This window comes from Zingiber officinale, chromosome 6A (assembly GCF_018446385.1).
Source record: "Zingiber officinale cultivar Zhangliang chromosome 6A, Zo_v1.1, whole genome shotgun sequence".
Classification (NCBI taxonomy): Eukaryota; Viridiplantae; Streptophyta; class Magnoliopsida; order Zingiberales; family Zingiberaceae; genus Zingiber; species Zingiber officinale.
This window is the reverse complement of record NC_055997.1, coordinates 77,991,250-78,016,949: the sequence shown is the minus strand read 5'-3', so window position 1 is coordinate 78,016,949 and position 25,700 is coordinate 77,991,250. Positions and strand designations below refer to the sequence as shown.

Here is a 25,700-nt window from a genome sequence, read left to right as displayed (position 1 = left end):
AATTGATTCATCAGCTCAACCAAAATATCAGAGAAGGTAGAAACTACCAATTAGGTAAAATTAGTGTTTTATGCCCCCTCCTTACAAGCCAACATTGTACATCTTTCTTGTAAGAAGTAAAATACAATTATGCCTTAAATAAGAACAAAATCAGCAGCCCATGACAACACAGTTGAAAACAAAGTCCCCAAATTGCATAATAACAATAGTCTTCCACTCAGGTTGCCCTCCATTTGGAACCAAAGAATTCAATTCAATCATCCCTCCATGAAGTTCCAGAATTCTTGTCATTCATATGTGATCATTTTGAAGTGAAATTAGATATAGCAAAGCCTTAACCTAAGAGGGTTGTAGAAAGATTAACTTTTCACATAATATGTGATCCATAACCATGTAAGTGTTTACATCAAGAAGGAAAATGACAGTATGCATAGATAATTTGTTAGAAAGATAATTTGTAAGACTAGGAATTCAGTGAAAAAGAAAGACAATTTGCTAGAAAGGAAATAGATGAATACCAATCATATATAATTACAACATTCTATCACATGTTGTTAGAACCTGCAAAATAAAAATAATTTATTAATTTCATTTTCTCAATAAACAATAAACCACTATAATTTAACAAAATAAAACTTTGATATTACCCACTATAGATCCCGAATCAAGTTCATATGTGTCGTCAAGACTGATAAGATTATTATCTTCAATTGATCTAATAATTGACACATTATTATATACAAAATATAATAAAATTAATTTGTGTTTGCAAATAAAAATTTAATAAAAATGTAAAATAGAATCAACACATGCCCTTGCTGTAAATTAGGACAGTTATGCTTGTTATGTGACACTCCTCGATGTCTGCAGCCACAACAAAGCTTGGAATTTGAGGTTAATTTTCTCCTTTGATGATTTCAATATCTTTCCACATCCCTTAGTTCTTACTACAAAAGGATTAATAATACCAAGGCCCTCATCAATGGATTTCTTTTTTTTTTACTTCTATTATTGTATGTTGTACTAATGGACATCTCTTTCATTTTGTTGACAATAAACATATTTGTTGACAAATTAATACATTGACCTCTGAAAACTATTTTGTCAATGTTTTCTTAGCTGTTAAAATACTACGATGTGAGCGTTACAAATACACCTTTGATGGAGTCAAGAGTGGATGATTATAGATTTCTATGAAGTTACAGACAACTCAATCAGGTCCCGTCTATTTCTTGACAAATACAATATTTTACTTATAGCTCATTCTAACTGCACCACGTGGTCTTTCCCTTGTATCACATTAGATCTGTATGTCCTTCTTTAAAGCATAAAATTTGTTTCCACGTCACTTCATTTGTCATCTTGTTTTTCCTGCTCGTGCTATTCCTTGAACTAAATTCGGCTTCTCGTGTATATTAGTTATAGAACGAATATGCATCCTCTAGAGATGAAAATTCCATTCCAATTTTTGACTTTCGATCATCTGTAACTTGGGGAATGAATTCTTGATCATTAACTCTATTTTCTTTCATTTTTGGACACCCTCACATTATATTTGATAATAGATAAATAAATAAAAACTGTTCCAATTAACTTAACAGAGACACTAAACTCTAACAGTTGTCTAAAGCATAATAACAGAATAAAACAGAAGCGAGAGAGTATTGATGTCGGTATAAAACAAAAGCGATTCTGATATTCAAAAACAAATTCTCAAGAAAGAAATAGTAATGTAATGCAAAGGTTACGTTCAAACATCTAAAAGTTAACAAATTCTAGATCAAAGAGGTTGCAAAGCCACTTGGATTCGACGTTCAAAAGAAAAACTACAAGGTCTATTCTAAAAAAAATGATTCAAGCAATTTCTCATTGCTCTCTACATGTTCAGATGAGGCTAGAAAATATAAATGCGGGAAGGAAGGGAAATCTAGAACTAGTCCTCTTTTGATTTAAACCATCATCTAAGCATGAAGTATGTCACACAAAATAGAAAGTATGATCTAAATAAATTTCTTGTTGTTAAACCAGAGAGCAGAGATGATCCAAACGTAAAGTATGTTGAAAAAAATAGATAGCAAAATGGGAGCTTTTACCGGCAAAACCATAAAGCCTAATACCCACAATCAACACTAAACATAAAGAGGGTGTTTTTACCGACGACAACCCTAAAAAAAATCACCACCCAATAGAAAGTATAGGCACTTTTACCGGAGAAGGATTTTCCAAGCAAGAGAAAACTTAGGTGTGCAGTTAGGCGCAGACGGTTGATCGTGGCGTAGGGAGAGCTTGTGTAGGCGAGAATAGAGATCACCAATAAATCACGGCGAGAGAGGTGATTTGAAGAGAGAGGAGCAGCGGCTAGGGTTCTACGGAGAGGAAAACGCAAGGAATGGATTTCTACACGTCAACAGTTATCTATACATCAAAACTTTTCTGCACGCTTTAACGACTTCTCACCACAGCAGATGGCAACGTGGAACTTGCCACGTCACGAAACTACAAGATTATCACCGTAGAAGATGAGGGTCGCCAAATGGGCCGCCAAATGGGTCGTCGACCGTCGGTCGTGCCGTTACTCACTAGGACTTTCCATCCCTGGCTAGTGGATTTTTGCCTCCCCCAGGATTCAAACTCTAGACCTCCAGACTTAAGTACTAGAGTTTATGAATCCTGGTATATATATATATATACACACACACACACACACACACACACACACACACACATATATACACACACACGAAAATATTATCCTGCGACACACATCCGTGCGGATCGATGCTGTGGATCGATCCACTGATTGATTCAGCCCTGCTGGATCGATCCAACGGGCGCGAGAAGATGAAGCGAGGCTGAATCGATCAGTTGATTGATTCAGCCCCGCTTGCTGGTCTTCTTGCGTGCGATGGATCGATCCAGCAGGGGCTAGATCAATTCAGCCATCGTCTTCTCACACCCATCTCGCGATCGTGAACAATTTCGGTCGCAATCCAGCCCCAACAGCTACCGGAACCCCTTGGGTTCACCTTCCCCTCCGGTTATAGTAAAGTTCAGGGGCAGGTGGTCGGAGGCCGCCGACGGTGAGAGTGCGCGACTGGCACGACGGGGCACGAGAATACTAGCGGGGCTGAATCGATCAGTAGATCGATTCAGCCCCGCTGAATCAATCAGTGAATCGATACAATATTAATTTTGATGCACTCCGCATCAAATCGTACGAAAACATGCCGCAGCATAATTTTTCTCCCTCTTTTTTTTTCTATATATATATATATATATATATATATATATATATATATATATATATATATATATATATATATATATATATATATATATATATATATATATATATATATATATATAATTAACTATAATTTTTTATCCTCTAATTAGAATGTATGCATGTACATGCATGTAATTAATGTACACATATGATATTACTAAAATATCTATGTATACATTTGCATATATTAATTCTAGCTGGCCAGATTCTAGTCATTTAGCATTATCTATATATATATATATATATATATATATATATATATATATATATATGGGGGGCGTGCACCTGCATGCTTAAATACGTACGCATCAGTGCACTGCAATGGCTTGTGCCTGCCTGTTGCTGTTGCTATTGCTGCCTGGGTTTTAATTCCCCGGTGGTTGAGCGCTTTTCTTCCCCTCGTCCATTTAATTCTGGCGAACTACTCCACCCAACCACATCCTCTCTCTCTCTCTCTCTCTCTCTCTCTCTCTCTCACGCAGCCACACCAGCCCTATGACTTCAGTACTTCACCGCTTCGACCACCTCAACGTTTTCTCCATCCATTCACCAGCACAAGATCAAAATCCCTCCCTCCTCACTTTCCAACCATATCAATTTATTGCCGCTGCTTCTCCTACCTCTCGCTCTCATCTTTGTATTTCTTTAATTGTTCTGTTGGGGTTTTTTCCTTCTTTTTAATCTTGCAGATTGGCAGGTCCATCACTCTATATATCTTACAATCACAACCCGCTCCATTCTCAAATGCTAGCTGCTTGCTAATGTTCATATACATATATTTATAGATATAAATATATAGTTGGTAGTTAATGGCGGTGCTGGAACCGGCGCCGATGGACCGGGAGCGGCTGACGGCGGAGATCATGGCGTTCAGGGACGACGATTCTATTGTGATCAAGATCCGGCGCCGTCTCCCGGACTTCTTGCAGTCGGTCAACCTCAAGTACGTCAAGCTTGGCCTCCGCTACGCCTCCATACCTACCGCCGCCGTCCTCGTCCCCGTCCTAGCCGCCGCCCTCGCGGCGGCGCTCCGCCTCGACCGCTTGGCACTGACGCCGCCCCGGCCGGTGTCCGTCGACCCCGCCACCGGGATCGCCTCTGCTGCTCTGGCGCTGCTCCTCCTCGCCGCTTACTACCTCAAGCGGCCGCGCCCTGTTTATTTGGTCGACTTTGCGTGCTACAAGCCCGACGACGAGCACAAGATCTCCAAGGAAGGATTCCTCGACATGACCGAGTGCACCGGCGTGTTCAATAGGGAGTCGCTAGATTTCCAGACCAAGATTACCCTCCGCTCCGGCCTCGGAGACGAGACGTACCTGCCGCAGGGAATCCAGGCCCGGCCGCCGCGCCTCTGCATGGAGGAGGCGCGCCTCGAAGCAGAGGCTGTTATGTTCGGCTGCCTCGATGCTCTGTTCTCAGCCACCGGCGTCGACCCGAGCCGCGACGTCCGCATCCTCATCGTCAACTGCAGCCTCTTCAACCCCACGCCGTCGCTCTCTGCCATGATCGTCAACCGGTACAAGATGCGGGAGGACGTGAAGAGCTTCAACCTCGGTGGGATGGGCTGCAGCGCGGGGCTCATCGCCGTCGACCTCGCCAAGGACCTCCTCCAGGCCCACCCCAACTCTTACGCCGTGGTGCTCAGCACCGAGAACGTCACCCTGAATTGGTACTTCGGCAACGACCGCTCCATGCTCCTCTCCAACTGCATCTTCCGCATGGGCGGCGCCGCCCTGCTTCTCTCCAACCGCCGCCGCGACGCGCGGCGCGCCAAGTACCGGCTCGTGCACGCGGTGCGCACGCACAAGGGCGCCGACGACGGGTGCTTCGGGTGCGTGTACCAGCGGGAGGACGAGCGCGGCTCGGTGGGGGTGTCGCTGGCGAGGGAGCTCATGGCGGTGGCCGGCGACGCCTTAAAGACCAACATCACCACCCTGGGCCCGCTGGTGCTCCCGCTGTCAGAGCAGCTCAAGTTCCTGGCATCTCTGGCGGGCCGCCGCGTCCTCCGCCTCCGCGGGGTGCGCCCCTACATCCCCGACTTCCGCCGGGCCTTCGAGCACTTCTGCGTCCACGCCGGCGGGAGGGCGGTGCTGGAGGAGATCCAGAAGAACCTCGGCCTCGCTCCGTCCGACATGGAGGCGTCCCGCTCCGCGCTCCACCGGTTCGGCAACACCAGCAGCAGCTCGCTGTGGTACGAGTTGGCGTACGCGGAGGCCAAGGGGCGAGTCCGCCGGGGCCACCGGGTCTGGCAGATCGGGTTCGGATCCGGGTTCAAGTGCAACAGCGCCGTCTGGCGGGCGCTGCGCGACGTCCCCACCGCCCGCGGCTGCAACCCCTGGACCGACTGCATCGACAGCTACCCTGTCAAGGGCCATTGAACGCCACAAAGGCCACAGACCCCAACTTTCATTCCTTTGCCCTTTTTTATAATTATGAATAACTCAATTGTACCTATAGTTCTTGGTTAAAACTCTCTCTGTAGTTGATGCAACACCTCAACTTCTTCCTTTTCTTAAGTAATATGTCTAGTTTCCTCCTTGTTTCTTGTTGGTTCGTAATGGGGGAGGTGCAATAATAAACGAGAAGCGTCGTTGACTGGGTTGTCCAGGTGCCCGCAGTGCTTAAGTTTCCTTCGCCATCGAAAAACTTCTTTTTTTTTTCAACAAAAGTGGTAGGGAAGGAAATAGACATAAAGGACTCCTACCACACCAAATTATATTAAGGACTCGCAACCCCACTAAACAACGAGTACCACAATTTGTCCATGACTGTCTCCATCGAGATGTCACTGGCCGCTTTCATCCATTTTCCACGCACGTCAACAGGAAACACAGCTGCAAAATGTGGTGAAAAAGTTGTCCCCTCCACAAGTTCCATAAAATCTCCAGAACCATTGGAAGCACAAGGGTCATGAAATGAAATGGGCCAATAAATGTGGTTAGTGTTCTGGTCAATTTTGGGCGATGAGTTGGGACCTTAATCTAGGAAGCTTTTAATTTCATAGCTGTGAAGCAATAATTCTGACTTGATTTATGGAAGGGAATGGACGGAGAGTCCAGAGTGATTAGAGGAAGTTAAAAGAAAGGAGACGTCTCTCTGTCCTCTATGATTCTAATCCTAACTCTCGTGTCTCAATCATATTGCTTTTAACCTTTTCTTAGTTATAAGTCATCATCTCCTATTTAATAATTGTCTTACTTTACCTATTAATATTAAACTTAAAGTTAATATATTCTATCTTTTACTATACTAAATTTAAAATCTTTTACTTTCAATATTTACCACTAAGATTCAAACTTAATATTTACTAAAATAATATAATTGTTTTGGATGTTCCCAGTGACTTCATTTATGAATTATGATTAGTGTAAAACGTTAATGTAATTTTATTTTCATAGAACAGACTATCATTCAAGAAATGCTAAAAAAAAGTATTTACTAAAACAGGTTCATGTGCATCTTGGATCAGCCACACAATTCAAATCGTTTGCTTGAATAGAAGGCCTATACGATCATTCAAGAACAATCTAAATATCTCAGTGGAACCATATATTTAACCGCTTCAATTGGAAAAGAGGATGACCTCAAAAGGATGACTAGTGAATCTTCCACTCTCCCTAATTCTGTAACCATTCCTTCATTTCAAATTGTGGGGGTGCAACATGGTATCTAGTTACCACAGAGCATATCTTTGTTCACTTTTTTCCAACTACTTGTTTCTGTTTTACTCCAGAATACTCAGACACCTTTATCTTCTGTATTGTTCATTTCTGCCTTTTGTTATTATCTTTTCCACACGACAATGTCTATTGAAATATCTAATTTTTGGTTATCGTACTACTCACCCATGATTAGACAGTGTGCTAAAACTGAAGCTTGATGAGACAGGTGCATCTTTCCAGCCTAAAAACTCTCAAAAAGTAAAGGTATATAATTGTAGATTTTAACATACAAGTATGGTTTCATTGGGGCAGTTGTGCCAAAACTAACCTATACAGAAATTAGTCTAACAAAATTGAACCAGAATAAAAAAAAACAGTGTGCTAAATTAAACTATTAACAACAGCTCACCAACTTGAACTTCAGTCATCTTGGCAGGCATTAGTTGCCATCGATAGTCTTACAATTCTATGAACACTAGCTGGGCCTAGTAGATCTACTTGCACTTCACTGAAGGTTTGGATCACTTAGTTGGTGCTTTTACTTGAAGCCTTGAAGGCCTGGGTGAAGACAAAGTTGTTTGACTTGTAGATCTCTTTACACTTGACGCTGCTAAAAAAAGGAAAAAGAAAAAAGAAAATTAGAATTAGCTAATTCGTGCTATCTTAAGCATTTTACTGTAGAAAGAATTAATTAATCAGTGCAGGATTCTGAGATTCTGATCAAGAACCAACCTAAACAGATGTGTAAAAGTCTACCTTTAGGTTAGAGAGATTTAATTTGCAGTAGATCTATAGTATGGGACTTACTTGGAGACTTCAACGTCTCTTTTAGTCTTGTTTTGGATGTGGCTGTGGTTTGTATTGTCTTCAGTCCCAATGGTTTAGACACTCGTGATGAAATTTTGGGCCTGTAGAAGATCAGCTGGAACTGTTATACACTGAAAAAACACAAAAAGTTGAAGTAGAAAAAAAGTAAGCATTGATTATCATCTCACATTGCTAGAAAAATACTACAATTTTCCCACGAAGGACTCTGACTCCTTATGTTCAAAATGAAAACTCATTTGAATTCTAAGACGACTAACTACTTTTTTGTTTGGCAAAAGCAGAAGAGTACTTAGTATATGAAATGCACCTTGAATAAGGATGATTCTACCACTGCATTTTCTCATCCGTTCTACTTAATTATGATGCTATGGGCAGAGTTCAGTTTTGTTTCAGGAGGAAGAATTTCAGGAGGAAGAAAAGGAATACGAATCAGTTTCATAATAGTGAGCACATGCTTGGTAGCTAATTAATTTGAAGAATATGCAAATTCAAATACTAACATTTTTTCTTTGGTAGTTTCTGATGATTTCACTTGTTCCAGCAAGGGATTATCCGAACTGCCAACAGAACCATCAGTTTGATCAGTTTCTGATATATCACTTAATCTTTCCTCTGAATCTCCATCATCATAACCTAAAAGCTCGAGTTCTGCAGAATTTTGATCCGCTGCCTCTCCATCTAGATTTTCCTTCTGGTCGGGATCCTCACCGTCGAGAACTGAAATTCTAGGAGAGGATGAATGCCTCAATGGGCTAACGTTACCATGTTTCGAAACACTGCCTTTTATCTGTTGAAGCTGTTCAATTTCTTCATCCTTCCTTGCAATAGTATCTTTGAGAGATGCAACCTGCTCCATCAAATCTCTGATGTCTTTTCCTTCCTTCTGACTCTTTGCAGCACCCAGCTCCACTCCTGACACTCTTTCAGCAAATTTTAAGGTGCTTAAACTCTCTGTAAAAGATGCTATTTCTGGATTTATCTGAATAAACATCAGTGTCTTAGCATGCCCACCTGCATCATGAAAGGACGCAATTCTACAATTAAAGAACATGTAAAACTTATGAGTACCAACTAATTTTAATAGAGAATTAGTACCTAAAGAACTTTGCAATACTTGAGTTAGTTTGCTATTGCGGTAAGGTACATGAGCACTTTTTTGCGAGAGAGCAAAAACAACATCTCCAAGTGCTGCCAAAGATTTATTGATGTGTTGTGCTTCCTTGAGTCTATCTCCAGTTACTTCAGATCGATCAACTCTCTCGCTTCCAGCAAGATCTACCAGATGTAGAGACCCTCGTGAAGTCGCTCCGGTTTTCAGATCTGTACCTCGGACATGAATTGTCACGACACTGTAAAACAATGGCGATGCAAAGTTGAAACTCACATAGGCGCATACACACACAATAAAGAAGAAAGGCCTACTGCATATGCACAAAAAGTATATTGATCAAACTGTCAATTAGCTGCCAAGACCAAAGAAAAAACAGTTTGAGGGTTGTGTTGGACCTAGACAATCAATGTTAAATTGTCTAAACCTACAAATTCGTTTCAGGATAATAAGCAATTAAAAAAAACCTGTGTGATCGGCTACTTCTTTCGTTGAGCGATGTAGAACTCACAGCCCTATTACTGTGTCCTGTTTGCATCACGTCCATAACATCAGAAGTAGATTTAACAGGAAGCATACATGCATCAGGAACAGCAAGCCCAGTAGGATGGGAAGTAGTCAATACTCCAAGCGTGAGCAAAGTTAAAGAGCGAACAATTCAACATTTAGTTAGCAACAAAAATCTGATGAAGTGATCTGATAAATAAAACATGAATATTCTTTAGAAGAAAAAGGATATTTCTTTTGTGAGCCACCAGTTGCAAGTAAATCACGGATTTGTTCATTATATATTTCAACCATCTGAACACCAACTTCATACATGTAAGTATCTTTCCTTTTGAGTGATATCTGAAATAGGTCATTTAAAGCTCGATAATTGACGCCCCATTCCTTTTCAGTTGCTATATCTGGTCCAGTCTGAACAAAGATGTATAATCAGCACAACATTCATACAAATGTAACCAATCAGTACAAAGTATGCTGACCATGGTATAGGTTTTTCCTGATCCAGTCTGACCATATGCAAAAATACATACGTTGAAGCCATCAAGAACTGATCGAACTAATGGTTGAGTATCCAAATAAACTTGCTCTGGCACAAATCAAACCGAAGGTATAAATTTCATATCTATTGTTCTCTCAAAGGAAAATTTTTCATGTGAGTTTCTGAACTAAAAGACCTTGAGTAGCAGTTTGACCATATGCCTTGTTGAACTTGAACATCTTTTGTCCATCTTTTCCAGATTTGGAGGGATTTGAGACTGCAACTTCTCCATCGTCACCAATATGATCGATAATAGTGTGTTTATGGTTCTCCCCAGGCAGAAATGGTCTTATTCGACAATAAACTCTTATATTTCCTGCACATGAAGCAAGAGTTATGTGAATAAAAATAGCATGAAAAGCTATAACTTCAATGCTAATTGGGTACCTTTTAGTTCCTGAACCTCATTGTACAATTTCCTGTTTTCTGCAACAACAGAATGGTAATTCTCTACAGCATCAGTCAATACTTTGAGCTGTCTTCCTGCATAGTAGAATCAATAAAAAGTTTATACTTAAAGAGTTTAAGTTGAAAATTTCTATTAAAATTTAGTGCAAAAAAATCATTCTTACCAAAACTGATGATTTCATCACGCGATCCCTTTTGTGTTATTACAACTTCATGTTTGATGGAATGAGAGGATGACCTCAACTCCTAGGAGAATAATGAAGCTCACTCTTGGATGTTATGAATAATAAGTCATGAGATTAAGGATGAAATTACCTTTACTAACTGGAATTGTATATCTATATAACTTTGATAAGCTTGTTCCTTTCTATTCCATATCTGAAACTTGGTTTCTGAATTTTTTTTTAGCTCTAGGAATCTCCTTTCTGATTTGGCTAACGAGGATTCTGCATTTTTTATCTTTTGTTCTAGTTCTGCATCATGTTCCCTTGCCTGATTCTCCATTTGATGAAGTTCTCGTTCGTGTGACTTTTTTACAGTTTCAAGCTCTTGCCTAATTTCTGAAATTGTATGCTCACTCTTTTCCTTCTCCTCTACCAACCTAGCCATATCTAGTTCTGCATGTTTCTGCTCTGTTGCTTTGGCAATCTCCATTTGTTCAAGTTGTTGTTGGTACGATCTTTTCATTGTTTCGAGCTCTTTTTTAAGTTGTGAAATAGTCTGCTCATTCTTTTCCTTATCTAGTTCCACATGTCTCTGCCCTGTTGCTCTGCTGATCTCTATTTGTTGAAGTTGGTGTTCGAATGATTTTTTTGTGGTTTCAAGCTCTTTCTTTAGTTGTGAAATAGTCTGCTCATCCTTTTCCTTATGTAGTTCCATTTGTGTTTGCCTTGCTGCTTTGGCAATCTCTATCTGTTCAAGTTGTTGTTCGTATGACCTTTTCATGATTTCGAGCTCTTTTTTAAGTTGTGAAATAGTCTGCTCATTCTTTTCCTTATCTAGTTCCACATGTTTCTGCCCTGTTGCTTTGTTTATCTCTATTTGTTGAAGTTGGTGTTCAAATGACTTTTTCGTGGTTTCAAGCTCTTTCTTTAGTTGTGAAATAGTTTGCTCATCTTTTTCCTTATGTAGTTCCATTTGTTTTTGCCCTGCTTTAGTGATCTCTATTTGTTCAAGTTGTTGTTCGTATGACCTTTTCACAGTTTCGAGCTCTTTCTGAAGTTGTAAAATCCTTTGCTCATTATTTTCCTTATCTAGTTCCACATGATGCTCCCCTGCCGCTTTGGTGGTCTCCATTTGTTGAAGTTGTCGTTCGTATGACCTTTTCACAGTTTCGAGCTCTTTCTGAAGTTGTGAAATAGTCTGCTCATCCTTTTCCTTATGTAGTTCCATTTGTTTTTGCCCTGCTTTGGTGATCTCTATTTGTTTAAGTTGTTGTTCATATGATCTTTTCACAGTTTCGAGCTCTTTCTGAAGTTGTGCAATACTCTGCTTATTATTTTCCTTATCTTGTTCCACATGATGCTCCCCTGCCGCTTTGGTGGTCTCCATTTGTTGAAGTTGTCGTTCGTATGACCTTTTCACAGTTTCGAGCTCTTTCTGAAGTTGTGAAATAGTCTGCTCATCCTTTTCCTTATGTAGTTCCATTTGTTTTTGCCCTGCTGCTTTGGTGATCTCTATTTGTTTAAGTTGTTGTTCATATGACCTTTTCACGGTTTCGAGCTCTTTCTGAAGTTGTGCAATACTCTGCTTATTATTTTCCTTATCTTGTTCCACATGATGCTCCCCTGCCACTTTGGTGGTCTCCATTTGTTCAAGTTGTCGTTCGTATGACCTTTTCACTATTTCGAGCTCTTTCTGAAGTTGTGAAATAGTCTGCTCATTCTTTTCCTTGTCTAGTTCCACACGGTGCTCCCCTGCTGCTTTGGTGGTCTCCATTTGTTGTTGTTGTTCATACGACCTTTTCATTGTTTCAAGCTCCTTCTTAAGTTGTGAAATAATTTGTTCATTCTTTTCCTTATCTGATTCGACATAATACTTGCTTGATGCTTTGTTCATCTCCATTTTTTGAAGTAGTTGTTCGTATGACTTTTTCGTGATTTCTAGCTCTCGCTTAAGCTCTGAAATTGACTGCTCATTCTTTTCCTTCTGCTTTGTCAACTTAGCAGTCATATCTTCTTCACCATACTTATTGTTTCTCTCCTCCATTTTCTGCTTTTCAGTCTGCATATGCAATGACCAAGTCAAAGAACAACAAATAGCAAACAAGAATGTGTAACAACATACCTGAATCTCACAGATTGTACCATTAGCTAATGTTTCAAGCACCCTAATTCGCGATTGGTACTTCTCCTCTCGTGCTTTAATGAGATTATTTTGCTGCAGATCCATGAGTGAGTCACAAAAGTGTTGGAAAAGGAACATAAGTAACCATGGATGAGAAATTACATTTCGTATGTGATCTGCCTGAGTTGATATACGACGTTCAATCTCTTGCACAACTTTTCGCAACAAGCATGACACACGCTGCAGCATTTTAGAGAAACACAAGTAACTAAACATGAACTATAAGAAATATTTTCATATTTGATTGCTCACATGTGGTATTTCACCATTTCTCCGTTCAATACTTTCATCAAGAATGCCGTTTACGACACTTAAAAGAGACTGAGTAGGAGCATTCTGCAGTAAATATGAAAATAGTCTAAAGTTTGTGGAAGAATAATCAATCATATTGGTTGATGAATTAAATGAAGACTATTACGTCTAGGCTGTTTGATTTCATCATTTCTGTGATCTTGGCTGCTGGAAGATCATAATAATTCCCTGGTCTCAGTTGGAAAACCTCATGGAATTTGTGGCCACCCATATGAACTCGTGGTGTTGATGACTCTACAAAGGAAATGCAAACAATAATAACATCAAATACAAAAACCATAACATTATCAAAGTTTATATGCACTATAAAATACCACTAAAGTTTTAAGTTGGAAAGTAAAACCCAGACAATTTTAGATAATGTTTAATTCAATGTTTCATTCTTTCAATAAGGAACAAAGTTGCTGTTTAGTTGATGAGAACCCCATGTCTGAGAATGCAATTTCATAGTACACCATTGCATAGACCAAAGGCAATCTTAATTTAATATCATATCAAATATGCATCAGATTCCATTCTAAACCAAGAAGGATTATTCTAGTAGCAGTAATAGTTAAACATCAAGAAGAATCCACATACCTGACAAAATAGAACTTTGAAGCACACGTTGAAGTCTTGACTCCTGAAAACTGTGACTTCTCTCCTCTCCAAAGAGAGAAGAGGCCTGTCTGCTTGAAATTTTACCCCCTCTTAAGATGTCCAACCTGCTTTCAAGAGACTTCCATCTCTCTCTCGCTGAGTTCATGTCGCTCAAATCTTCATGGTCACCCACAAGGTGATCCTTGAGAGACCAAAGGCAATACAATACCGTAGATAATGCTCCCTGGTTCGGAAAAGAACACAAAATTCATCAACCCTAGAGCAACGTTAATGTAAAAGACAAGATTTCTCTACCTGTTCTAAGTCTTCTATTTTGAAACTGGGCAATCTCATTTGCTCTACAACTTCAATAAATGTTCTTATCTTCTCCAATCGATTGGTTGTCGATACGATCTACACACAAAAAAAAGGGAAAAGAGAACTCAACTATGATGAAGAATAAATATGAAAATCTGAAAGCGTAGGTAACTGCGATCCAACCTCCTTCGAGCAGCCAAGATTAAACTTCTTTATGATTCCACACAAAATGGAACCGTCGAGCAATCGAGCACTGAGTTCCTCCTCAGACGCACCAATTGGGATGTTAAGGTTGGGAAACAAATCATTGAGCCAACCAATCACTTCAAATCGCCTCTTATCTAAATACGAAAGAGATTCAGATTTGCGAATTGGGGGAAAAGAGGAAAACGAAAGCGTGGAGTTTCACTCACCCATTTTGGCATCAATGTCTGGACCAATCATCCCTCGTTTGATCACCTAGCGTCTCCATTCGGCGCATTGAGCAAGTCCTGGAGCTCCGTGGAGGCTATATGTTGACCTGGTGCTTCTGGTGCGATGGGAAGGCGAGAAGCAAGTCGAGGAGCAGGAAGAGAAGGCCATGACCTGGGAGAGTCTGTCAAGCCTTGAAAAGCTCCTAACTTTAAGGAGAGCTCCTCTTCCTTTCTCGTGATACTCCATTACTCCCTATTTCCTGTCACCGGAGAAAGGAACGGGATGGCTATTCATAGCCTGCCGCTGCATTTCGCCTTCTCGCGCCTCTCTCTCGCTTCGTATCCGACCCATCGTTCTATTCTCTACGTGGACGAATTTTCCATTTATGCCAAATTTTATTTTTTTCTTTTCAAATTGCTCCATGAATTTCACCCCAAAATATTATGTAATTTTCAAACTCTTATCGTTCCATTCTAACCATTTATTAATGATCTTCCAAATCAAATATAAGTTTGAAAATCTTTTAAATCTAGCACAATAATTTATTTTTAATTCCAAATGACTTTTTATTATCTCTGTTAAAATGTCACGCGGAGATGTAAGTTTGGGGGCACTCATCAATAAAAAAGTATTTATTATTATTATTATTATTATTTAAACTTAAACATGACTGCTGATTAAAATAAATGAAAACTATTTTTCTTTTAATCCGTCTCATTATGTGCTTCAATCCCCTGCTATAATAAATTTATCAAAAAAAAAATCTCTAAATAGAACGACGTAAAGGATATTAAATTTCTTGATCACCTACCATGAACACTTTCTAATTTATCCTAGTGACCAGTAGAGTCAAGAAGGCTAACTGAATTTATCATTATAAATCCATCGAATAGATATGCCCAATTGATTAGAAAGTGAGATACATTTATTATAATGAGATAGAGATTAATTTTTAATAGGTGCATATTCTTAGAAAAAAAATTTCCCACCCTCCTGCTACTTGGTGGTCGATTATAAGTTGTCATCATGATTAATCTCCCCTCGCATCATCTGAGACAAATTCTAAGGGTCGTCTGAGGTAAACGTAATCATCTTTTTGCTATAATTGCTATAATTATGAATATTCATAGTACCCCAAGGGCATGATTAAGTTGACTAGCATGTGATAGTATTATTGCAATGGGCATTGATCGAATCTCGGTAAATACCATATAAGCCCCTCCCACATGTTGATCAACTTCAGTTTCCTGATTTACCTCTCTATAAATGACTGTGGAGTCAGCCGTATGGCGGGCCTCCATAAGTGGCCACTTCAAAATTTATCCTGATGTCCTATGAGAAACTTTCGTAGGATCTGTCGGTCATCCCTAGGATTAGTTAGCCCGAAGAGTCGGATACCTGGAGCTAAAAAAAATGGACATTCATTCGATGCCCAAGGCTTGGTGTGGTAAGTGGCATGATACATTTCTAAGTAATCAGGATTCAATTCCCACACACAGCACACTTGTAATGATTGAACTAGTGGTAAAGTTGGGGCGCCACATTATGAGTAATCGTACTTCCTGGATTTACTTAGTGGGCAGAATGTGGGATCAAATCATTTACCCTAATATTAGTCATAGGAGCTACTGTACTTCCTGGGTTTACTTGGTACGTGGAATGTGGGGTCGAACCGTCTACCTCAAGATCAGTCTAGGTTGTAAGATCTAGATACATAGTATAAAAAAATATAAGGACATTCATTCAGCTCCTAGGACTATCATGGTGGCAAAGGCGAATAGGCTCGCCCCAGCGCCCCCAACGCCCCCGCCAACCCGTTCCAGGGCCAACACGAAGGAGGTAAATCACGAGTGGTTACTTGTCTTTGGAATAGTGACTAGTACATAAAGGAGTCATTTACCTCGGCTTTGTCGAGATTCGAACACTAGACCTCATGGTGACAACACCTCATGTGCTAGCTACTAGACCGTCCCAAGGGGATAGCTCCTGGGGCTATCATGCGATATTAAGTGGTGGGATGAACTTCCTACGTCGAGAATTTAAATCTTACCCATGGCATACTACTGAAGAGTTTGAATTACTTGTGATATTAGCTTATTTGTTAAGATTGATTTATGCTTGTCGATTTACTTTAATAGCATGTGAAAAAAATTTCATGAAGATCGGGCTCATCACTTTCAGAATTAGCCAGATTATAAAAGCTAGAATCAGCTAGGGTCCCCTCTATGGGCCACTTGCACTTTTTCGACTTTACTTAGTGGGTACTTGAATTTATCTACTGGGTGGTTTACTAAAAAAAAATTTAATTGGATCACTAGAAATAATAAGGAGTTCTTATTAATAATAATAAAAAAGACATTCCTCATTAATACTAATTAATATTATATGATGCAGATGTATTGAGGGGGTCATGGTAATAAGGGAAAGGGTGAGGGTATTTTTGTCATTCTACTATTTAAGGATAAGAGGGGAGGGGAGGCACTCCTCACAGGGGTCTTCTTCGTGTTTTTCTCCATTGCAGCACGCACAAAGAGGGCGGGCACTCACGCCGCCTCCGTCACTCGTCGAACTGGTCAGTGCCGCCTATTCTCCAATGCCAATACTAGCACCGCCCTCTCCACAGTCGTCCCCTACCACCTCTAGTGGTCGTCGTTTCCTCTTGTGGCATCGCAGTCGCCTCCTGTTTTCCCACGTTGCCCGTCGATCACCGCCGCAGCATTCCGGCCACTGTCGTGAACCGCCTCATAGTCCTCACTGTGGGTCAGGGCGCTACCATGCACGTCGTCTCCCTCTCTCTTGGCACGTCGACGTCCACAGCCGCTTCCAAAGGTCGCCAACAGCCCAACGTCGACTCCCTCTCCCTCCTTACCGGCGCCCTTCTCTTTGCCGGCCACAGTCAGCCAACTTTGCCCTTCGAGGTCATCACCCATCTTATTGTCGTTGCCAGGTCACCGGTTGACCGCGCCAGTGCAAAATCAGCCTCAAGCCGCAGGCGGTTCCCATTGTCATAGACGGCCTCCGAGCCACAGCCGTACCTATCGTCGTAGACGACTCCGATCTGCGTTGTCATGCACTTCTGACGCCGATCTGATATCCAATCCACCTTAGCGTGGGCTTTCGGCACTGATCTGACTCTCGAGCCACTGTTATATATGTTCCGTCCATCGAGCTATTATTTCGTTCTCTCCATGCTGTTGTTGTGTTTCGACTTTCTCACCACTATTATAATTGTGAGTTGTTGATATTATTCGGCTAATGAGCATTATTACAATCTGGCCTGTGAGTCGTTATTACGATCCGACCTTCATGCTGCTGTTGTATTTTGGCCGCGTGCCGTCTTCCGGATCCATGCTGCATTCGGCTCCGTGCCATCGCCTCCAGACTCAACTCCTCATCCGACTCAAATTCATCTACTCTTCTAGGTCACAACGACTCGATCGGCCTTACGACCATCTCACCGATATACATAGGACACCCCCTAGGCCAATATATGTCACCGTACTCATTATTTATTCATTTCATTATTTTACCATTATATATATTCGTAGGATCTGCCTCGAGCATCAGGGTGGTGGGGACCGGGGTAACCCGGTCGCTGTCTACAAGTAGTGTTGACTAAATACTTTCTGATGACTTGGTTAATATAAAGGACAACTCATCATACCCTTCCCTTCAGGGCATGGTGACTTGGTCATTATTCCAATCATATCATTTCGATCGTTCACCTTCTCAGCTTCCCGATAGAATCATTATATTATACTAGTTATAATATAATATTTTATTCATAACTAATTAATTTCATATTATAATCAATATTTATTTATAAAATTATAACGGGTATATGATGATGTATCAGTTACGAGATCTGCTAGACTGCTACTAGTAATTATGATTCATATAACATTATAAAACATATTTTTATTAAAAAAAATAAAATATATTTTTTATCAACCGAGGACATAAATTGAGTCATTTGCTTAAGAGCATTGAATATAAGAGGAATATCGCAAAGTATAAAATAATATAAGATATTTATAAAAATGATTTTCTAATTGTTTTTAAAAGTATATAATAGCAAATTATTAGAATTAAGGTAACTAACTGGTCGAGCAGATTCGTACAAGCCGAATCGTTAATGCCTTATTGGTTCGATCACCGCACGCATCGGTCACCGCCAAGATGCGAAGCTTCTCCAAACGCAAACCACCTAGAGCGCAAGCGGATCCCTAGCTCGTACACGTCCAAGCCCTCGTGGCAACGTGAATAGACACGTGTTATCGCCCGCTCCGGTCAACCAACCACGTGCTGTTCGCTCCGAATTCATTTGAAGGCGAAGCGACCTCCGCATCCGCAAATCGACGAGATGATGAACCTCGTGTCCCTCGGTCTCCTCCTCTCCTCCCTCGCCGCCGCCGGCGTCTGGTCGCCGCACCCCGAAGCCAAGCCCAGCCTCCACCCCACACCCGACGACAACGACCGCATTCTCCGCGAAGGCCACCGCTTCATTGTCGTCGAGTACGAGCGCCTGCAGGTCGACGACTCATCCAGCACCCCCCACCGCCTCGTCGACGACACAAGTGATAAGACTCACCAACCGAAGGCTTCCGTCCTCCCCACAGCCGAGCAAGCCGAGTCGTCGAGCCAACCTCAAGCATCAGCTTCTGCTAAGAACCTCATATGCGACGCTTATGGCGTGTGCAAGGAGAAGGTCTCCTCTCTCATCGGAAAGGGAAAGGAGAAGGCCTCCGAGAAAGCGGAGGAGTTTGAGGAGACAGCGAAGGAGACTCTGAAGAAATTCGATGAGAAGGCTTCAGAGCTCAAAGAGAACGCCAAGAGCACAGTTCGCGACGCCGCCCAGAAACCGGAGCAGGTCAAGGATGCTGTTAAAGAGACGACCTCCACGGCCAAGGAAAGCGCGAAGAAGGTGGTCGAGAGTTCCATGGACAAGGCCAAAGATGCCGGGTGGGAGCTAGCCCAAAATGTGTCAGAGTTAGGCCACAAGATAGAGCACAAAGCCGAGAAGACGGCCGAGGAAGTGAGAGGCAACTTGACGGACATACTCTGTAGAGCAAAGGGAGTGGCTTTCGACGCCGCGGCTTACCTCTGGGCGCTCGAGACCGGCAAGGCGACGGCCGCGATACTTCACCTCCTCGGCTTCGCGACCGCCTATGGAACCTGCATCTGGGTGACCTTCGTCTCGAGCAACGTCCTGGCGGCGTCGCTGCCACGGCAGCAGTTCGGGACGGTGCAGAGCAAGCTGTATCCGATGTACTTCCGGGTGGTGGCGCACAGCATCGCCCTGGCTTTAGCCGCTCACTTCCTCGGTCGCGACCGAAGAATTCTGGCGGAGAGACTGCAGACTTACAACTTGCTTGCGGCTCTAGCGATGGTGACGGCGAACATGCTCTTCCTGGAGCCCAGAGCAACAAAGGTGATCAGGCGTCAGCTAAATTCAATCCTAATTTCTCATCTGAATGTAAGCTAATGCTTATGCAGGTGATGTTCCAAAGAATGAAGGTAGAGAAGGGGGAAGGAAGGGGGAGAGACATGGCGGATGTGATCTCTTCGGAGCCGGCTGCGAAATCAATAAAGGAGACTCCGGTGGCAGCGGCGGCGTCGAAGGTAGTTGGGGGCGAGCAGGGAGGCGTGAAGAGTGAATTGGTGCAACTAAATGGAAGACTAAGGAGGCTGAACAATCACTCCTCGTTTCTGAACATATTGACACTGATGAGCCTCTCATGGCACTTAGTTCACTTGGCTCGGCAGTTGCAGCAGCAGAGGTGTTGATGCTCTGTGATCCGCTTGACTTTCAGCTTGTAATTAGTCAGTAGTTCAATTAGGTTTTGCTAGTTCTGTGATCCGACTGTAAAGTGATCTAAGACTCTGTTTTCTGCTTTGTAAATTGAACGTCCGTGAGCAAGTTTGATATTCAGTTGGTAAGAGTTTATCAGCTAAATGAATAAGCGTGAACTGTTTCCGTGAATCATATTTGTTCTGATCGAATATTGCGGGTGGTTAGGTTAGTTATTAATCAACTAATGGGTGGTTAGGTTAGTTATTAAACAACTAATGGGCTAACGAGTGTGCTCTTCGGAGATCAACTATCGTTGATCAGGAGTGATACGGTGCATAAAGGTGGAGTTCGATAAGGTCAGGTAGTCAGAAGTCAAGGAGATGTGACAGTCAGAAGTCAAGGGGATGTGACAATCAACAATCAAGACGACGTGACAGTCAGAAGTTAAGGAGAAGAACTTAGACCGCTTGACGTCATCAGTCGTATAACTTCCGGTCGAGTACTGACAGATCAGGATCACATATCAGAAACATGAGATACGGCCTGGAGTAAGGCTTGACCTCCTTTGATTGATTTGGTTTCCTCAACCCGATCTACATAGATAGGCCTGACACTTTCAGTAAGACAACTCTCAGTCGATCCTTCAGTATTTCAAGTGTGAAAGATGAGATCCTCGTCGCAGCTCATCTCCCTCATCAAAACTCGGGTTTGACACCACATCCTAACAGTCATCCCGAATTGCCCGTAGCTAAACTCGGGCAGGACAGAAGACATTAGGCAATAACAATGTCAGGGGAATCATAACTGTTTGTCAGGGAAACAACTGCTACTCGCGGTCGAGCCAACCAACAACTGAAGGAAAACATCACTGCAATGTGACCTACACGACCATGTCAAAGAAGTAAGGAGGAAAATGACTTTGGTCGTGTGGTGCACACATGTCGTGTGGTGCGCACAGGCCGTGTGGCTTCACCAGCGGAGGAGCATGACATGACCGCATGAGAGTCACACGGTCGTGTCACCCAATAACATCACCAGAGCATGACTGTGTAGATTCACACGCTCGTGCGACACTTCCAAAGAGAAAGCAGAGATTGTCCATGTGGTCCACACGACCGTGCAGGATTTCTAGAGACCAAGAATGGCTAGGCCATGTGAGCCACATGGCCGTGTAGGCCATCCAGAGCCAAAGCATAACACGACCGTGTGGATCTACACGACCGAGTCACCCTGGCCGAGAGGAGAATGTAAGAGGCTATGTGAGAGCCATATGGCCGTGTCACATGCCATGTGGTGCTCGTGCCCCAACTCTATAAAAGGGGTTTCTTCTCCTTTCAATGGGGGGGAAGGTTCTCCCTTTGGGGAGATCCAATTTAGAGTTGTTTTGCATCTATGATCCATCGATCCGAGGCCATCTCCATCTCCACAATGACTTCGGTAGCTAAGGATTGGTTCCAAAGATCACTCATCGACACTAGATAAGCTTTTCTATTCTCTTTTCTCTAGATTGGGATTGAAATGCTTGTAATCTTCTTGTCTTTAGATCTTTATCTTTTTGCTATGGAGTAGATCCATTGTTCTAGGACTAAGGGAGTATTTGTGGTGTGATTTGATGTAAGATCTCATGGATATGCTAATTTCCTATCTAGATGATGTTAGCATGTGTTGTATCTATTTGATCTTGTGTGGATTCATGTGTTTGGACCAAATTATCATGTTTGATTGAATGTTTGTGATGCTTGTGGATCCCGTAAAGGGATGCCCTAGATCATATGACCGAGGGGCGCTCGTAACAGGCAGTCCCGCTAACGGACGTCTGGGGTGTCTTCTTGAAAGGTGAAGCAAGTCTCTACAAGGAGGTGGGATGGTTGAATGTACTTAATACCTACATCACTACGTGAATTGAGTAGAGAAGTGTTTCTGTGTTGTATGATCGAGGGGCGCTTGTGACATGCAGTCCCGCTAGCGAACTTCATAGGGATCATATCTATTTATTCGATTGTGGTGTAGACCAAGGTCCCATGTCGATTGTCTTCTGCAGGAGAAAACTGACAACTTCCTACAAATGCATGTTAATTGAGGATATGAATTGGTGAACCATATTACATCGATAAATATCATAATGAAACCGAACTCCTAGAACACTCATAAAAACAAGTTCCTTCATTTACTTTTCTATTTCTATTTCTAGTTGCTTTACTAGTACATTCACTACATTTGTCAATTGTTTAGCTAATTCATCGTGAGACATCTCTAGTACTTATAACCAGCCCCTGTGGGATTGATAATCTTTATTACTGATGAAGAAATCATGCACTTGCGGTTGCATAATAAGTTTTTGACGTCGTTGCTGGGGACTATGCTTATAACATTAGAGATAATCATTTGAGTTAGACTAAACATTCTTTTTTCTTCCTATTACTAACTTGTAACTAGTCTTAGAAATTCTTTTTTTTTTTTTACAATTTTATATTGCATTTCCTTATTTCTTCTTTCTGCAATTCAAATTCGACATTTTACATTTTCAATACTTCAGTTTAGTTTTTATCTTTCAAGTAAAAGAAAACCTCTGTGATAAAAAATATTTGGAATCTTGTTCTTGTATGCGTAGATCTAACTTTGTAGGAGATCTATTACCTTTTGATCCTGAGATTGATAGAACTTTTCATAGAAGGAAAATCTTGCAAAGACATCAAGTAGAACAAGAACATTCAATCATGGCAAACAAACCATTGAAGGATTACACAGCACCATATGCATGAGGGCTTCGGTCTAGCATCACCAGACCACCCATTGAAGTCAACAATTTTGAGATAAAGTCTGCAATAATTACCATGGTACAATAGAACCAATTCAAGGGCGGACCATATGAAGATCCGAATCAACACCTTGAAGTTTTTATGAAATTTATAGTACAATGAAAATGAATAGTATTCTAGCAGAGGTAGTGAGACTCTTATTATTTGGATTTTCTTTGAGAGATAGAGTCAAACAGTGGCTAAATTCTTTACCAGCCAACAACAAATCCACTTGGGAATAATGTGAGCAACAATTTCTGGACAAATTCTATCTCCCTAGCAAAACTGCTCATATGAGAAATTTGATAGCAAGCTTCAGACAGTCAGACTCTGAATCATTATTTGAAGCACGAGATAGATTTAATAATATTCTCAGATAATGCCCACAGCATGAACTTGAAAAATGGTTAGTATTGCACACATTTTATAATGGCATCAATTACCATACAAAAGTGTCTTTAGATTCTGCAGCTGGAGGGGCACTGATAAATAAAAGTCTTGATGAAGCCAAAGATATAATTGAAAGTATAGCATAGAACCATCATCAATGGGCATCAGAAAGATGTGGAGGTTATTCGTCTACAAACCCAACTAAAGCACAAGGAAAACTTAATTTAGATGCAATCATTTTAATGTCTGCAAAGATGGATGCTCTTACCAAAAAGCTGAAAAATATGGGAACTAATTCAAGCACGGTCAATGTCATAGTATGTGTTTGTGAAACATGTCAAAGTTCAAACATGCTCAAGACTCATGCCCCTTGGGAGTCATCGTTGCACAAGTCAATCAATTTGAGCAGTGTGATGCCATCGTGAGCCATCATGAGTTATAATCAAAGGCAGAACAATCCATACTCCAACACATACAACTCTGGTTTGAAGGGACATCCAAACTTTTCTTATCGTAACAACCAAGAACAAGGATCATCCACGGGGGCTAGACCAAGCTACCAGTCTGGACAACAAAGCTATCAACAACAACAACCTACTCAAGGCTATCAATTATCCAAATTGGAGAAAATGCTTAAGGAAGTCATTTCTGGTCAACATGAATTGAAGCAAGAAATCAAGATGCTAAATCAGAGAATGGATAGTTCTGAGAAGTACCAGAAAATGCAAGATAGCCAGATTGCTCAGATAGCTTCATCATCTTCAAGAGCACTAGGACATTTTCCAGGAAAACCTGATGTCAATCCAATGGAACACTGCAATAGAATTAAGCTTCGAAGCGGACGAACCTTGGGAGATCCCCAAGTGACTGCTCCAAAAGGGATGAAAGTTTAAGAAGAGCTCTATCCGCAAACACTTGAACCAGTTCAGATTCAAGATGATGAGGAGAATATCAAGAAGGCTGAAGAGACTTTTCCACTCTACCCTCAAAGCCAAGCAATCCCTTGTCCGCAAAGATTAGTTATGATGAAGAAGGATGAAGAATTTGGTAGATTTCTTGACAAGGTAAAAGATATTTGTGTTGAAGTCCCTTTGATTGATGTCATTCAACAAATGCTGAAGTTTGCTAAGTTTCTGAAGGACATTATGTCAAATAAAAAAAGAAAAGGAGACATCGAGACAATAGCTCTAACAGAAGAATGCAGCGCTTTATTTGAGAAGAACACTTCCCCAAAACTCCAGGATCTTGGAAGTTTTTATATTCCTTGAACTATATGATCTGAATTTATTGAAAAAGCTTTATATGATTTGGGGACAAGTGTTAGTCTCATATCATATTCGATCTGCAATAAGCTATGTCCTAAAAACTTTAAACTCACTACCATGGCACTGCAATTAGCTGATCATTCTTGTAGGTACCCTATGAGTATTGTTGAAGATGTGCCAGTAGAAGTGGGTGGCAGCATCATACCCACAGATTTTATGGTACTAGACATGGAGGAAGACCCAAAACTTCCAATTGCACTGGGAAGACCCTTCCTTGCAACAGCTGGAGCCATAATTGATGTGAAAAATCATAAACTTTCTTTGGTAATCGGTAAAGAAAGGTTGAAGTATGATTTATCTAATTCTCCTAATTATGTTTCTTCTTTGTTAGTAAGTATTTGTAGCGGGGCGGATGCTTATAAAGTGGAGGAATGGAGCTTCCATCCTCATGGGAGGATGCCGGATGAAGAATATGATTCGCCAAGCATTGGGAGAAGGCCTCTAATTAAAAATGAAAAATTCCTCTGCTCTCCGAGGGCAAGAATGAAGGAAGAGGAAACATCATCAACCCAAGGAGGAAAATCGGTGCCACCTTGGGTATAATCCGTGAAAACGGAGACGGGGTCGAGCTAATGACCTTAAACAAGCGATTCTTGGGAGGCAACCCAAGGGTTCTTTTAGTTAGATTTAGTTTTAGTTCTCTTTTTCATTAATTAGTGTTTTTAAACTTTTATTTTCTTTGTTTTCAGGTTGTATTTTGCCTCCATGAGTTGGCCATGGTCCCACTTTCTGCCTCTATGAGCCTTATTAATGTCTTCCGCTAGCCGCACACCATGTGTCCCACTTTCTGCCGCTGCACGTTTGACGTGACAGGTGGATATCCGCTAGTAATGTGACAGGCACCTTTTCAAATTCTACGATCGAATCTTCTCCTAGATTTTCGAACCCTAGATCGGACGGCTCAAGGTGATCGGCCGCGAGGTTTATAAACCTCGCTTGTGTCACTATCTTCTTTACTCTGTGTGCCTTCGTCTTCGAGTTTTTGTGACGCTCCACCCTTTCTTCTTCCCCGGCGATCTTTTCTGTAAGCTTCTTCACTTTTTTTCTTATTTGAATCTGCTCGTTGCTCCTTCTTGCACTTTTTGTT

The 25,700-nt window shown here is 41.5% G+C and overlaps 5 protein-coding genes and 1 non-coding gene across 6 annotated transcripts; 4 read left to right on the top strand and 2 right to left on the bottom strand.

Annotated features, from left to right (window-relative positions):
• The first annotated feature begins 3,596 nt into the window (after positions 1 to 3,596).
• LOC121996659 (3-ketoacyl-CoA synthase 1-like) lies at positions 3,597 to 5,887 on the top strand. The gene has a single exon (XM_042550699.1). It carries the CDS (start codon positions 4,096 to 4,098, stop codon positions 5,662 to 5,664), a length of 1,569 nt encoding a protein of 522 aa, XP_042406633.1. The 5' UTR covers positions 3,597 to 4,095; the 3' UTR covers positions 5,665 to 5,887.
• Positions 5,888 to 6,004: 117 nt separating this feature from the next.
• LOC121994956 (kinesin-like protein KIN-14C) lies at positions 6,005 to 13,206 on the bottom strand. Its single transcript, XM_042548828.1, has 15 exons — positions 13,102 to 13,206; positions 12,936 to 13,019; positions 12,786 to 12,863; positions 12,624 to 12,716; positions 10,653 to 12,560; positions 10,502 to 10,583; positions 10,317 to 10,412; positions 10,066 to 10,245; positions 9,871 to 9,977; positions 9,624 to 9,802; positions 9,352 to 9,516; positions 8,872 to 9,125; positions 8,277 to 8,787; positions 7,491 to 7,558; positions 6,005 to 6,168 (listed from the first exon to the last, which is right to left on the bottom strand). Exons 1-15 carry the CDS (start codon positions 13,204 to 13,206, stop codon positions 6,005 to 6,007), a joined length of 4,074 nt encoding a protein of 1,357 aa, XP_042404762.1.
• Positions 13,207 to 18,669: 5,463 nt separating this feature from the next.
• On the top strand, positions 18,670 to 20,093 carry LOC121994955. The gene is made up of 3 exons (XM_042548827.1): positions 18,670 to 19,737; positions 19,803 to 19,862; positions 19,944 to 20,093. Exons 1-3 carry the CDS (start codon positions 18,670 to 18,672, stop codon positions 20,091 to 20,093), a joined length of 1,278 nt encoding a protein of 425 aa, XP_042404761.1.
• A 3,096-nt stretch (positions 20,094 to 23,189) lies between these two features.
• Positions 23,190 to 23,295, bottom strand: LOC121998950. The gene has a single exon (XR_006116730.1). It is a non-coding gene; the product is annotated as a small nucleolar RNA R71 (small nucleolar RNA).
• A 424-nt stretch (positions 23,296 to 23,719) lies between these two features.
• Positions 23,720 to 24,556, top strand: LOC121994954. The gene is made up of 2 exons (XM_042548826.1): positions 23,720 to 24,151; positions 24,218 to 24,556. Exons 1-2 carry the CDS (start codon positions 23,720 to 23,722, stop codon positions 24,554 to 24,556), a joined length of 771 nt encoding a protein of 256 aa, XP_042404760.1.
• Positions 24,557 to 24,670: 114 nt separating this feature from the next.
• Positions 24,671 to 25,377, top strand: LOC121994953. The gene is made up of 2 exons (XM_042548825.1): positions 24,671 to 25,150; positions 25,303 to 25,377. The coding sequence occupies exons 1-2, from the start codon at positions 24,671 to 24,673 to the stop codon at positions 25,375 to 25,377; spliced, it is 555 nt and encodes a 184-aa protein (XP_042404759.1).
• Positions 25,378 to 25,700: the final 323 nt, after the last annotated feature.